This window comes from Cyclopterus lumpus, chromosome 5 (assembly GCF_009769545.1).
Source record: "Cyclopterus lumpus isolate fCycLum1 chromosome 5, fCycLum1.pri, whole genome shotgun sequence".
NCBI lineage: Eukaryota > Metazoa > Chordata > Actinopteri > Perciformes > Cyclopteridae > Cyclopterus > Cyclopterus lumpus.
The window spans coordinates 13,449,153-13,466,621 of record NC_046970.1 but is presented as its reverse complement, the minus strand read 5'-3'; the positions used below and the strand labels follow the sequence as shown (position 1 = coordinate 13,466,621).

The 17,469-nt window shown below is 37.8% G+C and overlaps 2 protein-coding genes across 2 annotated transcripts; both read right to left on the bottom strand.

The window, feature by feature from the left end:
- Positions 1-2,671: 2,671 nt before the first annotated feature.
- On the bottom strand, positions 2,672-6,173 carry arpc4 (actin related protein 2/3 complex, subunit 4). The gene is made up of 6 exons (XM_034533720.1): positions 6,079-6,173; positions 4,229-4,347; positions 4,000-4,111; positions 3,752-3,847; positions 3,176-3,346; positions 2,672-2,958 (listed from the first exon to the last, which is right to left on the bottom strand). Exons 1-6 carry the CDS (start codon positions 6,079-6,081, stop codon positions 2,953-2,955), a joined length of 507 nt encoding a protein of 168 aa, XP_034389611.1. The 5' UTR covers positions 6,082-6,173; the 3' UTR covers positions 2,672-2,952.
- A 1,654-nt stretch (positions 6,174-7,827) lies between these two features.
- LOC117730775 (ras-related protein rab7-like) lies at positions 7,828-16,544 on the bottom strand. Its single transcript, XM_034532747.1, has 6 exons — positions 16,171-16,544; positions 11,936-11,998; positions 10,612-10,738; positions 10,203-10,421; positions 8,568-8,696; positions 7,828-8,400 (listed from the first exon to the last, which is right to left on the bottom strand). Exons 2-6 carry the CDS (start codon positions 11,986-11,988, stop codon positions 8,305-8,307), a joined length of 624 nt encoding a protein of 207 aa, XP_034388638.1. The 5' UTR covers positions 11,989-11,998; positions 16,171-16,544; the 3' UTR covers positions 7,828-8,304.
- Positions 16,545-17,469: the final 925 nt, after the last annotated feature.

The following is a 17,469-nucleotide window of genomic DNA, read 5'->3' as shown; positions in this document are numbered from 1 at the left end:
CACAATTGTGCATAATATATTGTGACGTTGTCGGTGATATGTTATGCCCATTCATATTTACACCATTTCAAAACCTTAAAAGCCCTCAACCATTTATCAGATGTCAGTAAACCCTGAGGATTCAGCAGTTAAGCTGCATTATTATTTCTGGTTTTGGGTTGACGGAGAACATTTACTATGATGTGAAATGCAGCTTTCTGTTGCAAGCTGAAACAGTCTGTTGGAATATTAGTGTATTAACACTATTGTGAACCCTGGATACAGCTGCTTGTTTTTTTGTGAGACATTGGGTATTATATTCACACAATGCATCCTTTTGATGTATGCGTTTGCTGTCTTGCAGCTTTAGTACTAATGCTTTGTTTTTTGAGGGGGGGAGGAGTCCACCACCCATGATGTAATGATCAGAACTGTTTATTGTTGGAATGCTGTTAAACTTCTTCAACTTTAAAAGCACAACAGTTCTGCATACTTTCAGCTAGACACCATTTAAACGTGTATGTGTTGGCAAAACCTTCAACATTTAACTAATTTAGTTGAAGAGAGCATAATGAAGTCATTGTCTTTTTAAGGTTAACATAGATTGGAAATATTCTAGCCATTTTTTGTAATTATTGATGTGTTGAGGGATATTTCAACAACTGTAATCTTTTTACACAGGCGACAAGTGCAGTCAACCTCAAAAGGTCTGCCATGCCACTTGAGGAAGATGATGGGCATCTCATTTGGAAGTACTGTATATGGTAAGTCAGTGTAATTGCATTTGCCAGCCACATGTACTGTTTTGTATTACAGAAAAAGTTTTAAGATCATAACGTCACGTTATTGCGACAGCACCGAGAACTCAGTTCACACCTGTTGAATAGGTATAGAAAATGTCTGATTTTGAGCAACGTAAACAATGCTGATTTAACCTCATACTTGACTGTCTGTATGCCAATAAATATAATATATACATACATATTTTATTTCAGTATACAGGACATCAAGGGACAATGCGGAACACACAAGAACGAGTTCTGCCCAGTTATCTGTATGCCGTCAGCAACCGATGCGGAGGATGGCACAAGTGGACTGGCGCCCCCATTGTAGGGGACGTTAAGTGAAACACATCGAACGTGTAACGCACATGTTCACGTAGTGAAGGGATTAATGGCTTTGCACTGCTTTGTCTTTCAAGGATAACATGCTACTTTTGCTAAAAAGAAAGGAAAAGAGACTATAACTGGACATCTCCTTCACAAAACTGAATATCCAGTTATAACCGAGCAGCCTGATGTGTGTAGAGGTCCATGGCTATACTGGAGCAGCATGCGTTGTTTTAAGGGGATTTAATGAATGCGGCACTTCTCAGAGGCTGCGGATTTATCAACAACTCCTAGAAGCTGTCTAACATTTGGTCAAAATATAGTTGACTAATGTAAGTGAACTATCGATACATAACCTCCAAAACGAGCCATTAACCAGATTGTCGTCATGGGTGCTCTCCATTACTTAAATCACTGCACACCTGACAGTTGCTTCAAGAAAATCAGTCTCCATATTTCATAGTGCCAAATAAAACAATAAAACATATTATTGGGATGCAGCATTTTTATGATTGGTTAAATTGACAAGCAGGTAGCCTTTTGTGACCTGTTGCATTTGTGATAAGTGTTTGTCAATTGTTTATACACTGTAAAACGTGTATAGTTTGTTGTGTTTGTTGCTTACTTTTAGAATAAAAATAGTTTACCAAAGCTGCCAGTGTGTAAAATGCTGCCTCAGTCCCCAGGAGGAGTGTGTCTGTCTTTGATTCTTGTACTACTCGTATATTAGGAATGCACGTCAGTGTGCAGTAACATATGTAAATATGAAATGACATAACAAAGTCATAAAAAAGTACATTGAAAGTAACATTAAAAAAATGTATGCATGTGACAAATCGTCATAGTCGTAGTGTTGAAATATTTATAGTATTTCATAATACACTCATAGTAGAGTATGTTAAGAATAATAGAATATGAAATTATTAAAGTCTGTATTTAAATAATTCATAAATAAGTGAAATTTACAAAAATGTCATGATATGGTATACAATGAAAAAGATGTACAAAGAGATCATTCAAAATGTGATGAAAAATAAATGTATAGAATTTCGATTAAGTCATACAACTTTAATACAAGAATGTATATTTTTTTCATAAAAGTGTCTTTGTAGTGTCTCAAAAAAATTATGTCATAATAAAACGTTTTTTAACGTAATGTTATACATTTGAAATAAAATATAATTCTAAATGCCTCATTTGTCTCCAACTGTCAAAACCTCAATACATCTTCAATGTTTGGGGTAAAGACAGCTGCTGTTTGTGCTTCATGACATAAAAAACAAAATGCAAAAAAACACAAAAATACAAAGAATAATGCTTTTTATTTATCTTCACTTTAAGCAAGTATATTTATTTTAATTATTTCCATCTACAATAGGATGTATTCTGTGGACTTTTGGACTAATACAAGAAACATGCACCAATTGATTGCCCTCGTTGCTTAAAGTCAGTCATAACAAAACAAAACATAGCTAAATAAAACGTATGTTCATATATATATATATATATATATATATATATATATATATATATATATATATATATATATTTTTTTTTTTTTTTTTTTTTTTTTTTTTAAAACATCGGGAATATTGATTACAAATAGCTTTTTAAGTGCCTGCCCTGACGTTGAATGTTCTAAAAAGGCAGAAATTAATATCTTGTGGGAAAACTCATTATGTACAAAAATCTATGTTTTTGAGCAAAAGGGCATGATGTTAAGTTTAAAGGGCAAAACCCCATTTCTGTCTTGTGTTTCTCAACTTGGCTGATCAGATTTCCTCCTCTCTGCTCTGTGATGTGGAAGCTCCACAGTGACGGCCAAGATTGCAAAAGAAATGTATTCCCCGGGTTTCTCTCTCTTTCAGAACTGCAAGAGTAAAAAAACAAACAAATACAATGTCTAAAGCTGCAGTAAATCTAAAAGACATAGAAGAAATTATATAAAATTGTGTCTACTAATAATTTAATTTCAATCCACTACAACATTAAGAACATTATAGACAGACACTAAGGTAAACGATAATGCAAAAACTAAACCACTTCATAATGATGCAATGTAAAAATTTGGACAAACTACGACTTACATTTTTTAAGAACTCTTCGGCAACAATACGAGCCCTGGCGTTGACGGAAAGCTTCATTTCACTGATCTCCTTGTCAATTTCCTCCATGAAATGAATGACATAGTCCACCAGTTTGTGTTTGTACATCTGCTCCGTGTGAAAGTTGGTGATGAGAAAGCTGATGTCATAGCCCTACAAAATTAAAATGGATGAAAAAAATTAATAAAAGAGTCTTTTAAACATTAAACAGCATTAACTGACACTAATGTAAAACAAGGTTCCCACTATTTCGAACAAATCATTTTCAAGGACACTTTTGGAAACATTAGTGGATTAAATATAAAATGGAAACGGTCTATTGAACAACATTATTTTGTTTCTGCTACTTTCTCCAATAACTGATGCATAGCTCTAACCATTCAAGGTCATTCAGGACACTATATTAACTAAGCACGTTTTATCTTTTATATTTCCAACAGTCAATATTAAACATATATTTTGGCAATGGATTGCTTATCAGGCTATTTTGAGCAATTTTCCAACACTGAATAAGTATGTGGGGATCCTGTAAATGTCACACTTTCAACGCACACTTACCTCCACTGGTTTCCTCCTCAGGATGAAGAAATTCTCAGCTCTCATCATCATGAAACGCATGAATTTATGGCACAGAATCTTCTCAATCTCATCTGCCTGCAGCAGCAGAATATTTAAAATTAGTCAGGATTACAGATACAGTTCTAATCTTTAAATCAATCATATTCATCACCAATTGCTTAGCAACCATCCATTTTGTATTAGGGACTAAACACAACCATTGGCACCCAGGCAGCAGCCTGACCGACCTGCTTGACAGCGATGCTGACTCTGACAGAGTTAACGGAGCCCTCGATCAGAACTTTCTCCTTGTCGTTACGGCTGATGATCACAGGCTGGAGGAGCAACTCTTTACTACTTCTATAAGTGAGAGAAACATACAATTCCTTCGGTTACACTATCAGTCCAGTGGTAGGTAGAGGTGAAACTCAGATTTCATGCACTGCTGGGTGTTCATTTTTGCGTCGACAGACTCACCGCACTTCCACCTCTGGCTTGTTGTGTCTCTCCACCACTTGCGAGGAGAAGTTCTCCAGGCAGAGTGCGGCCTGCAAGGTAGCACGAACTGCATTGAGATATGGGCGCAAGGTAGCCGTCTGAGGGAGGAAAGCGAGAAAGAATAGATGAGAAACATTCCGAAAGAAGAATGTCTGAATCTAGGTATGTACGATTGCAGCATTCACCTGATCACAGTCGACAGTATTAAGGGCATTGACTGTCTTAAATCTCAACCGTGTGCTTCTGGTTGTTTCTGTTGAGACTTCACATGAGCCAACCAGCAATTCATCTTAATTCTATGGTGCCAGGAAAATGCTCTCGACACAAAACCATATTTCGATATCTCACTCGCTCCACTGTATAATACATTCAGAAAACAGAGATGTTATCATGATTATGAGCATGCTAAACCCCGGCTAGCCCCGGCCCGTCTTGTAACGTCGGGTTCACACTGGGCATGGAAGTGCCGCACTGTGTTAATTGTTGCACAAGCAGTAGCCTGGCTGTTCACACCAGAAGCGCTTTTTGTGTGTGATAGGAGACGGGCAATCACGATTAAGGTAGAGATTCTGTGCATATTTTTATAGTTTGTTTATCAGATTAAATTCAAAGTGGCGGAAATTAGAAAATAACTTTTTTGTGTCATCCTCCCCACCATCAGAAGACGCCTACGCTATGAGACAAACACCAGTTCATGGTTAGTTGTAGCAACTCACATTCAGCCACACTTAAAGCAAATAAAATAATTGTGTCTGTTGGATTTATAAAGAATTATAGCCACTTACAGAAATACTATTAACACCATGAATTACAAATCCAGGCTACAAGCCTTTTGAACATGACTAATTTTAGATGCGTCTAACTCCATTTACCCCATCTCACAAAACTTGGACAGTCCTGACAGTAGAAGAATATATGTAAAGTATGTGTGTAACTAAAATGGGTGTATGCATGTTTGATTTTTGATTCTGTAAACAACCGTGCATCTGATCAACTTCTCACTTGGTGGGTGCATTGTGATGTGTCCATACAGTATGAGTGTGTATGTATGGACGCCCATGCGTGGGAGCAGTGTTTAACCCTGGACATGAGTGTATGCAAAACCTTATTGTTTCTGTACTTGACATTACATTACATGTCATTTAGCTGACGCTTTTATCCAAAGCAACTTACAATAAGTGCATTAAACCATTAGTACAAACTCAGAACAACAAGAATCAAGCAAGTACAATTTCTTCAATAAAGTTAAACTACAAAGTGCCATCAGTAAGAGCCATTTAAGTGCTACTAAAGTGACCGGATGTGTTTTGTCATGCACATCCAGCATGAACATATGAAAGATTATTGTTTTAAATTAAAAAAGTGAAATATGATCCCACAACAATCTGAAAAACGTCACTAAAAAAAAAAACACATGCGGGACTACACAGCTCCAGACAGGGCAACAACATCACCGAGTGTTCATTTGGGTCCAGAATTAGCGAGTTCCACAGATGTGTCCATCATTCTACATTACTTAGAAACTAAATATTACCAAGGAGATACGGTCAATCTCCCACGTCATCATAATAGCAGCTGAATGCAGTGACGCAGTAGGATTATATTATCTCGGATGGGTTCTAATTCTGCTTGGAAACAGACCAGCTAACGTTAGCCTGCTAGCTAGCTAACTACCTGCTTAGCTAGTCCAAATAAGCCGCAATGAAAACAGAGCTGCGGCTTCCTGCATGGACGCAGTCCCCGAGAAGGCGTTAATATCAACAAGGTCATATATTTCAAACGTGTTAACTGTGTCAGTTTATCAGCACATCACGTCTAATGTCTCTTACCATTTCTGTGTGATGAGACGCGGCTGAAGGCGGAAGTAGCTGCACTTGTCGGTCAGGGTTTTTCCGTGAACATACCGGAACTGAACTCCGCCGGTTTTTGGCACAATTAGCAAGATGACAAATAAAACACCGATATTTCAAAAATAAAAATTAAGCTTGAACTATTAGGAATCAGCAATACCTGTTATCAAAATATGTGAGTGTGTTCAGTAAAACTATAATGAAAAAAAAGGCCGAATAATTCCGTTTCTTTCCTTTCACAGAATAACATTAGAGACAAAACGTGCAATACCAGCCTAACCGCTTATTACTTTAATCAAATATTTGTTGAACAGGCTATTTTTTTAGTACTAGGCTTGCAGTCAAATTCTTATCAAATTAACAATTGAATGATGTTGAGATGGGAGTCAGGTTTTTATTTGAGCTGTACCAGAATTACTTTTCTCAAGTATTAAGCGGTTCGGATAATGGAATGGAAAGTATAAACATGCCACAGATGATGAATACAGAAATGTAGCTCTCTGCAGGGAGACTTATACAACTTTGCAATCCTGACCAAAATCCCTTTAAATTCCAAAGCAGCACTTAAGACCATATTGTGCAGTTTTGTTTGTCGCTTGTCAGAAATGAAGTTGTCATATGGAAATCTGAACCTCAGTATTTCTAAAATCCTGACTACAGCCCTTGCAATGGGAACTTTTAATTCCATAGTTAGGCAAAGTGCAGGATAGCAGTTTTAGCTTAAACATCCATGGGAATAGACCCTTTTCATGGAAGACATTTTTTTATTTTAAACGCTGCAGTTTTATCATAACGTGTCACAAAAGGATTAAGTGAAGTGTAAATAATGAAAATAACCACAGTCAAGCAAAAACACATAATGATACACCATTGATATATTCAAGAGTTTTATTATTTGACGTCCCAATTTTCTTTGACAACATCATTGGCATTGCAGTGATTTTATTCTATAAGGAGAAAGAGTAATACCAGGGCAAAACCTTGGACCTTTACTTTAAATGGAAGCGAGAACATCCATTTGAGTTGAATCCATCTGTCATTTACCATCTATACACCGTAATGCACAATCCGCTAAAAATATGAAGTACTTAGCCAACCTGAGCTACAAGCAGATAGAGAGAACAGCAATAACAAAGACATGACAGAAGACAGGTGTATGCTGTGTTGGTGACACATATAGTAATTCCATAGTGTTGAAAGATATCTGATGAAGGACATAACACATACAGCAGTAATAGTAGCAGTACAAGTAATGTTACATAAAAGGCAAATATTATTATATCAAGGAATGAACCCATGTTTTACACCGTGACTGCGTTATCAGCTTTTACTTAATGTCTACTTAGGAACATTTCTTCTGCAGTGTGAGGCAGTTATAAGCCCATTAACACACAAACTGGAAGGGAAAAGTTCAACAGATTCTCAGGGCACATATTTGACAGGAAAAATGAGTGAGGAGTTATCATTTGAAGCTTACCAAAATGCATGTGGTAGCAGACGTTGTCCAAAATCAGTCATCCCTCTATAATATTTAAAAAGGCAAAAACATAAAAATAAAGTGCAAAAAACAAGTTTGTTTTTCAGGCTTGAGAAATAACATCAGCCAATTAAAAAAAGAAAAGAATATATATATATATATATATATATATATATATATATATATATATATATATATATATATATATATATATATATATATAAAAACTCGATTATTTTTTTGACAGACAGACAATAGAAAGCAAAAAGAAAATAGAAAGACATAAGATACTTGGGATGCTGACATTAGCAAACATCATCTCACATTACAGCGCTTCAGCCAGTCTATCTAGAGTTTCCAATTGCACTCTGAACATGGCTCCATCTGTCCCCCTCAGTGTGAGAGTCAGATCCCAAAGTCAGAAAAATGGGTGGGCTGGACAGGAGATCACTCACTATCAAGCCGGGAAAACTCAGAAGGGGTGTCCTTCTCTCGTGTGATCTTTGGGCACTGGATTTTTCAGCGTGTGTATAAATTTGTATACTGCATGGGGGATAGGGTGGGGGTGGGGGTGGGTACATCCATGTGCAGTGTACTGCGTGAGGTTTTGTGTCGATGGAATAAACAGTGGTGTGAAGGAGGAAGTCCTCTTCCAGGGAGGTGCAGGTGATGTAACCGGTGACAGGGTGTTTCAGAAAGCCAAGAGAGAAGATGGTCCAAGTTGTCCCTTAGCAGCTGCAGCTTTCTGCTGAAGGTTTAGCTCTGTCATTCCGGTCCAGTTTTATAGGCTCTGGGAATTCATTATACAACTCCACCTCTGTTTCCTGAAAGGCAGCAAAAGAAAGAGAAAAAAAAATCAAAAAGGGAGAAAATGTAACAGACTAAGTCATTAAGACTGGGTTTTAAATCATTTAGCCATCATTGCATTACAATATGCAATTAACAAAGCACACATCTGCACTGTTTTTAATTTCAAGCAATTTTAACTCACTTGTTTGAGGGCGTTGCGTGCAATTGTCTGGAATGCCTGTTCTACATTGATGGCTTCTTTGGCGCTGGTCTCAAAGTAGGGGATGTTGTTCTTACTCTGACACCAAGCCTGAGCCCTTTTGGTGGTTACCTGTGTGTATGAAGAAGAAGAAATACAGTGAGCGGGAATATACATGGATAGGTTTATGGTTCCTTCTAAAAAGAAGGAAACAATTATAATAAAGTCATAGATGTTAAACTTCATGTTATTTCACATTGTTCTCCTTTAATGAAGTAGATAAAGATCATCGTATGCCATAATAAGTATTTCCAGATAAATAATAAAGTTGCATTGTCCATCCTTATGGACTCTCAGAGAGGCCAACTAGCCAGACACGTCTAAGCTCCATTATGCCTATACAACTTCTAAATTGGAGCTGTCGTTTAGTAAAATAACTTCTTTTGGACAATATGTTTGATAGCATCTCTGAAACCCTGTTCCAGAACTCTGCAACCATGGGCACTCCCACACCATATGAAAATAAGTACCCAGGATGCAGTTTGGTGATGGTAAAGATTTCATTTTATGTAATGTGATGAGAGTGAGACATGTTCTGTGAATAAAATATTAATTAATAGCTTGATGGCTCAAGGCCCTGGAAGATAGCTGCGTGTTGTGCGATATCAGTTTCCAAAAGGGGTTGGAGAATTTGAGGTTGTCGCTATGAAAAACAGCAGAGTGACGATTCCAGTAAAACAAACTATTGTAATGCTTTTTGGCAAGATGCTTTTTGGCAAGATGCTTTTTGGCAAGATGCTTTTTGGCAGGTGGAGATTACTTCAGAAATTAGTTTATTTTCTTGATTGTTTGAGTGAAATGTTGGAATAGATCAGATCCTGTAACCTGTAAGGCCATGTTATCTTCCATTGGCCTCCAAGATACACAATAAGTAGGTTTTAATCATTTGACTGTGAAAACATTGGAATTAAGGTACAACAAATCCCCCATCGTCTTTTTGTCTTTGGAGAGTTGACAGTTTCCATCCAGGATTTTTTTTCTTCTTTTTCTCCAGTTAATAAGCTCAGAAAGTTGATTCTCAATTCCGGATCTCTGAATTTGAAGAAATTCCTTCAAGGGGTTTCTGAGAAATCAAGTACATGAGAATGGCCCGGACGGAGGACACATAAGCCTCTGGCCACAGCTGTTGGAGACATAACAAAAGCTGGCAAGATCAACCAGCTAGCACTGTGCCATGTTCTACTAATATGCCATTATTGAGCCATAGGAGTAATAAACACTGATCTTTACTGACCTACATGACTATGAGCCTTAAACTTTACAAATATAAATTAATTTGCTGAAGATAAAGTGGCAGCCGTGTTTTGACTAAGTGCTCTTCCATTCCTCGGCAGATTGAGCCTGTTTACACTTACATTTGCTTCAATCTGTGATGTCAACTTAAGTCTTTGAGGGCTCAGATCTCGCTCCTTCTGTACACCAAGCACCAAAACCAGCACGTCGTTGTGCTCAGAATGATCTCAACATTGCTCTCAGAATGATGGGCATTTGACATGGGCTCTTTTCCAAAAATAATGAAATGCAGTATAATGGGATTAAAATGAGGTCATCATGAAGTCATTCTCCACAAATACCAACCTGTCTGTTCTCCAAGTCAATCTTGTTGCCGAGCACCACAAAGGGGAAGTTTTCAGGATCTCGAGGGCTGGCCTGGATCAGGAACTCATCCCTCCAGCTGTCGAGTGTCTTGAAGGTGTTGGGTGCAGTCACATCAAACACCAGCACACAGCAGTCTGCTCCACGATAGAATGCAACACCCAAAGACTGGAACCTCTCCTGACCAGCTGTGTCCCAGATCTAGACAACCACAAGGAGACACACACTTTAGTAAATGGACATAATCACAGAAGCAGTTGAGAGGACTGCGACTAATAACTGTGGAAACAATGCAAATTACTGATGCTGTGGTATGTGTCTAGTAAAAGGAAAGAAGAAGAAAAGTTGAATTCTCCAAGATGTAACCTTGCCATCTGAAATTGTACGGTACCTGCATTGTAACGAGCCGGTCGTCCACCATCACCTCCTTGGTCAGGAAGTCTGCTCCTATTGTAGCTTTGTACTGGTTACTAAACTTCTTGTTCACATACTGGTTCATTAGGGAGGTCTTTCCAACACTGAAAATAGAAGACAAGAGACAGCAGGATAACAGATATTGTAGATGTTAGACAAGTGCAAAAATAGATCTTAGACAAAATAAAAAGGTAGTACAGGTTGACCGATAATAATTTAGACCTGGTGGATATATGGATGTAATCAAGAGTCCATTTACACTTTGCCTTGCGCCTTGAGATAATTGGATGTCCATGTCATCTCAAATAAGTGTAAATGCAACCAAGAGGCATTACAGACTAATTGAAACCTGATTTCTCTCACCACCTTCTAACAACTTCAAATCATGTGATAATGCCAATTCCACAGATATTACAATGAAATGATCAGTTTTTTCCGTGTCACCTATAAAGCAATAGGTAGAAAACGTCTCCAGCTAATCCAATCTGACCCCCGGAACAATAACTGAATGATCTGTGTGGGTGGTAGAGCACTGATCTATATAGATATTTCATTAAAAACTGTTTCCACCTAGATTAGTCATTTACCACATTAACAATGTATAGAGTATATTTCTGATTAATTTAATGTTATCTTCATTGAAAAAAACAGTGCTTTTCTTTAAAAAATAAGGACATTTCTAAGTGACCCCAAACTTTTGAACGGTAGTGTATATGTAAACATGAATAAAGAAGCAGATACATGTGTTTTGAGTCAGAGGCTGCCATCTCTGCTGAAGATGTTGGGTCTGAAGGGCACCGAAAGTATGGGGTTAAAAGGCACCATAAATTAAGTTGAACCTTGGACTTTGTAAATATCTTGTACTGAACTTTAGCTGCACTGTAGAAGTCCAATATTGTGAGAGATACTGTCTGGCATCTTGGTTAGTAATTTCATAATATACTGTGGCTTAATCTCCCGTTCTTATTGTCTAAAAGGCTGCAATATTGTCAAATTATGCAATGTGCTTACTTTTAGAACAGTAAATGTTTTCACTCTCTTGGCCCTCATTTTCACATTGCTGTTGGCATTTGTTTTTTTTTGCCATGAAAAAAACATTACCAAGCTATAGTTTCAAATGTAGGTACTTGTCACACACACAACTCGTTGTCACAGTCAGGAGAGGAAACAATTAAAAAAGAACGAGGAAGTAACAGTCTTCAATGATTTCAAACAATTTTTAGAACAAACCAAAGATCATTTCATACCCTGAATTGCTGATTTGTACATGTAGGAGAGCGAAATCATGTGTTGTGACTCACCCGGAATCTCCCAGGATGATGACTTTCAACAGCACTTTCTTCCTGGATGTCATTTTTCCACAGCTGCAGAAAGACCAAGAAACAAAAAGTTTAGCATACAGACAGCACTAAACAATGCCTTCCTATCCCCTTCATTGCAAGTCAAACTAAAGTGTATTATTGTTCAGGGACAATAAAATTGATACAAAGGTAAATCTGTGTTATGCCTCTGGACCAATCAGGTTTGAATACTGCTCATTCCAGTCATGTGCTTTCTAAGCTGTTGGACAAATCACGAGGAACACATCATTCTTTCTCTTGCATGCACGACAGGAAGTTCCCCTTTAGACAACTGACTGCTTCTCTGTACTACAACTCCAAACCAAGTGGCTCATCTAGCAGTTTTGGTGATATCACTACACTAATACAACCTACTGCATGTGTTGATGTTAGTACACTCTCAATCATCCTATATTTAGATATCAGTCAGATACAATTTTTACGTAAAATGACACGCACACGCATGCACGTATTACCCCATGCGATTCATTTACAAAATGTTCAAATTGCAGCTGGGAAATGATTCATACAACCGCTTATTCACAAAAGTGAGGAAGTTACTAGTGCAATTGTAGAATAGCAATGAGATGCATTATATAGCACTCCTTGATGTTCTGTGAAAATAAAATCATTCTTTAGTCCCTCCTACTAGTATTTATTCTGACTTCTACCTATCTACAGTATTATCCCTAACTTCATCATGGCAAACAAAAATATAATGACTTATCTTTTCATGGAGTGACTCATATTACAAAATGAACTGTGTGGCAGTTAAATAAAAAAGATTATCGTATTGAGGTTGCGGTTTCTATTAAATTTCCATAAAGTTTCCACGGGAACTTTGGCTCGGGAATTTTGAAAAAGAAAAGTTTTTTTTCAAAAGCATATAACAGGGAACTTAAATGTAGTTGAGAACAAGACTATGCACGCCTAGCTCAGCTGGACCCTGAATGCAGCTGGTTGGGAACATTGTCTGCCAGAAACATAAATGTAAACATAAATCGTTCTGTTGTTTTTGAACGTCTTTGTCATCAGTGTTGCGTCTGAACGTTTCAGCCCTATGCCTGGCAAGTGTGAGAGCGCCGAGTTGCGTAGAGGCCAAGAGCGGTATTGCAGACAGATAGAGATTTCAATTATAGCTCCCAACATATTGAAAAAAATAACTGAACTAGTTCATTTTTTGGAGCTGTGAACTTAGTTCAAAATGTTGAATTATGAACTAAACTAGTTCATTTTAAAATGTGTGAACTATGAACTGAACTAGTTCATGTAGAAAGTGAACTTTCCCAACACTGTTTGTCATTACCTAGCATATTGATTACTTGTTCATGTTCATTTTAATACCAAGTTTATTTGTATACAGTAGACTAACTTTACAGCAGTGAGGAGGACGTTGATGAGGTCCAGGAAGAAAGCATTTAGATTCAGGGGGAAAAAAATGTGGGTTGGGGGGGTGGTGATCATAGGGAATACACCTTTTTTATTCAACGTTCATGTTTTTGTTGTTCGATGAAAGAATAAAGTTCTACTTACAAAATGTCAAAAAAGTCCAGTGTCATTTTTAAAAGTTGTATTATAAATGTTTGCATACATGCATGCTTATGACAAGGTAAATACAGTTAAATTACCTCAACATTTTCAGTTTATTCCTGTTTATTCCCGTTAATTCCCGTGGAAAATTTCCAATTTTGAAAATTCCCGGAATTTTGCAACCCTGGTGAAGAACGATAACCTGTTTGACAACAGTTTAACAAAAAACATTACCACTTCCTTTCAGCTCTTCACGCAAGTCAACATCATGCACAAAGCACAAAAGATATTTTAGATATGCCAATCTGCCAGCTCAAACAGGTTTTTTGTAACCCAAGTCCTTAAAATGAATTTAGATTAAAAAACTAAGCCTTTAAAAACACAAACACAAGCACTCCATCAGGAGCTGGAAAGTACACTTACATACTTTCTGAGAGGAACGAGCACAGCACTCCAATGGCTACCACACTGTGAAGCACAGTATGTGAACAGTACGGTAGTGACTTTAGTGATGTGCTGTTGTTCATGCTTCTGTCAGCTGACAGAAGCATGAACAACAGCACGTCTAGAAACTGGAAACTCAACTCAGGTATTTAACCTTTGACAGCAGAGCATTAGACATTGATAAAAGCACAAATGCGCACGACTATCATCTCAGACAAGAGGTTTAAAAAATCTGGTGGATTATTCTGCAACACTTATTGGCAGATTTCAATCATACAAGTATAAGAGCATTTTTCTCAATTTCTGAATGAATCTCAATAAAGATAAAGGAAAATAAACTGCGACGGTTTTTATACAATATATGCATGTCTGTGGAAATACCTGAAGATATGCCACTCCAGAAAATAACATTGTACTGGTTAATTGTCCTGAAAAGATTAATGTATTTTAAATAATTATTTTGTATCTGAAAATTCTTTCTGACATGAAATTGCATTGAACATGCAAAATGTTAGATAGTTTAGAGTATAGTGTTGCAGCCAGTCTGGTACTAAAATATGTTTTCTTTCTCCTGAGAAAAAAAAATATTTCATCCATCCCTTCCAGGTAGTATTTAATTTCCTGTCCACTATTATGAGTTTAATGTATGCTACTCTGGCCGATCCCTAAAAATAAACCAAATATAAATAATTGTGGCTACACAGAAAGTTAAACAATTGTTTATTACTTTAACACGACAAACTGATAATGCAAACGATTTTTAAAGCCACATTCTTTTATTTATGTTTTATTTGATAAACTATTTTTATTATAAAAGTAAGCAACAAATACTTCAGTTTTACAGTGTATGAACAATTGACAAAACACTTTCCCCAAATACAACACAAAAGGCCACCTGCTTGTCAATTTAACCAATCATAAAAATGCCATGTCCAAATAATCTGTTTAAATAAAATCTTAATTTGATTTGGCACTATGAAATACGGAGACTGATTTTCTTGAAGCAACTGTCAGGTGTGCAGTGATTTAAGTAATGGAGAGCACCCATGACGACAATCCATGGTTAATGGCTCATTTTGGAGGTTATGTATCGATAGTTCACTTACATTAGTCAACTATATTTTGACCAAATGTTAGACAGCTTCTAGGAGTTGTTGATAAATCCGCAGCCTCTGAGAAGTGCCGCATTCATTAAATCCCCTTAAAACAACGCATGCTGCTCCAGTATAACCATGGACCTCTACACACATCAGGCTGCTCGGTTATAACTGGATATTCAGTTTTGTGAAGGAGATGTCTAGTTAGTCTCTTTTCCTTTCTTTTTAGCAAAAGTAGCATGTTATCCTTGAAAGACAAAGCAGTGCAAAGCCATTATTCCCTTCATGGACAGTCCAAATAATCAAACATTTCAAGTCAAAACATTGGATATGAGTAAATCTCAAAACTAGCATGCAGGTATAGAGCACAACTCAATTATTGTTACCAGCTGCAAAGTACTACAATGAATCATTCAAAACAAAAACACAGATCAATGTCACAGTCATCATACTCTATCTACATGTAATGTAGTATGTATGACTTTGAAAGCCAATGAAAACGAAGTAAGGGGGAAAAGTTAGAACTTGAATAAGGAAAGCAAGAGACGTTGTATAGCTTTTAAAGAAGTCTAATGGGCGTTGTAGCGACAACAAAGTACCTTTAAACAAATAATCTGAAGGACATGTACCTGCGTGATCTGTGAGTCACAACCAAAACAGTTCAACGCAGAACAACATGGTGTCACGATGTCTCGTCTGCCTGACAACACAATGGAGAGACACAGTCTGTTGACAGGAGTCAAGTCAGTACTTGCGACACCTCGAGAAATGATCAATAAAACCAGACCGAAAGTGTAAACTTAGTTGTATGTCACACGCTCCCTACTTCGCCAAAGTATTGAGAGAAAACAATATTCAGTCTGTCAACAGTTGACACATTGTTTACGATGGCTTGTTCGACCGACCGACCGACCGACCGACCTCTTCTCCCCGGTTCTCCTTCCTTGTTGGAGCCGACCCAGAGGAGCCCCAGGCCGGCCTTGTTTGTGTCAACCCGGCTTCTCGAACAACATTGCACCATTCGCCGTTAACGTCACAGCGTTGGCGTTAACGTGACACTGGCCGAATTGATGAGTGAGCAAACATTATGCATATAGTCAGACAGTTGTCGTGTTAAGAACTTACCTTCGACTTGTAACACACCGAAACGACGACTTCTCTACGGGAATCGATACGGCTGCGAGCTGACGAGCTGTTATTGTTCAGGGCAGTTGGCGTTATTGGCTCACTAGGCGTTGCGTTAGCTAGCTAGCTAGCTAGCTCGCTGTCACTGAACTCGGTAGCTAGCGTTAATTTGGCAATACCACGTTTCAGATTCTGAGGAAAAGATGTTTCCCTTTGCGTGGACACTAACAAAACCCTTGTTGTAAATTGACGAAGCAGATTATCTACAGCTGGTGTGTAAATTTGGCACTTTTCTTCAAGGCTTGTCTCCCAGCGAGCTAACTATGTCCTACCCCCAGCGTCTCTCTTCCCCTTTCACTTCCTCCTCCAAAACAACGCCTGCGTCCTCCGTCAGACGCAGCTCATCGACTGACTCAACCCACTTGTGTTTTTAAGATGATGCGACTACACTTTCTGTATTATTTCTGCAGACATAATTGCAATGTTGGTTTTTGGTGGATAGAGCAACCCTTGAAAACTGTTCAATCTTCAGGCTCAGTTCCAGTTTACAGGGAGCTGTCATCAATGCCACAGTTAAAGAATAATTTATGTTAGGAGATAGAGACCTCCAGTATTTCATGATTAGTATAGAGGTTCAGGTGTATCTGGTCCCTCCACGTGTGGATGTAAAAGTAGTAGTATTGCAGCGATTAAGAAATGGAGGTTTAAAAAAAGACAGATTAAAAATAAAAGGTAGGTCAAGATCAAAGCAGCAGATGCTTAGATATCCAAACAGTAGCCACAAGTACCACAATTCACCTGCCTTCTAAATGCCCACTTTTGTCAAACCTCACACCCAGTTTAAAACACAGGTCTGTTAAAATGTATTGCCATGAGCCCAAGCTGAGATAACCCTGACAACATCATCACGATTATACATGTAGACTTCAGCTGAGTAGCTCTCCACATGAACACAAGACTATACACTTAAAACCAGTGGAGTGCCCCCTTAAAAGCAGAGGTTGACATTTTATTCTTGACTCTTGAAACACCTGCTTAAAACAGCATCAAGGTAGCCTATACATTTAGTTGCCCTTCCGGAGATTTTGAGCATATTACATGATTTTCCCTCAGTAAATATGTGTGTGCACACACTACTTCACCGCTGTCAGGGGCTCTCTTACTTTACTTTTGTGATCAACAGAACAAGTGAGAGACAAGATGGTGTTGTGTGATTAATTGCAGTGAATCTAAGCCAAAGGGAAGAGCTCTGATGATCCACCACTAGAGGACAGAATCAACCCACTTTGAATGAATGAA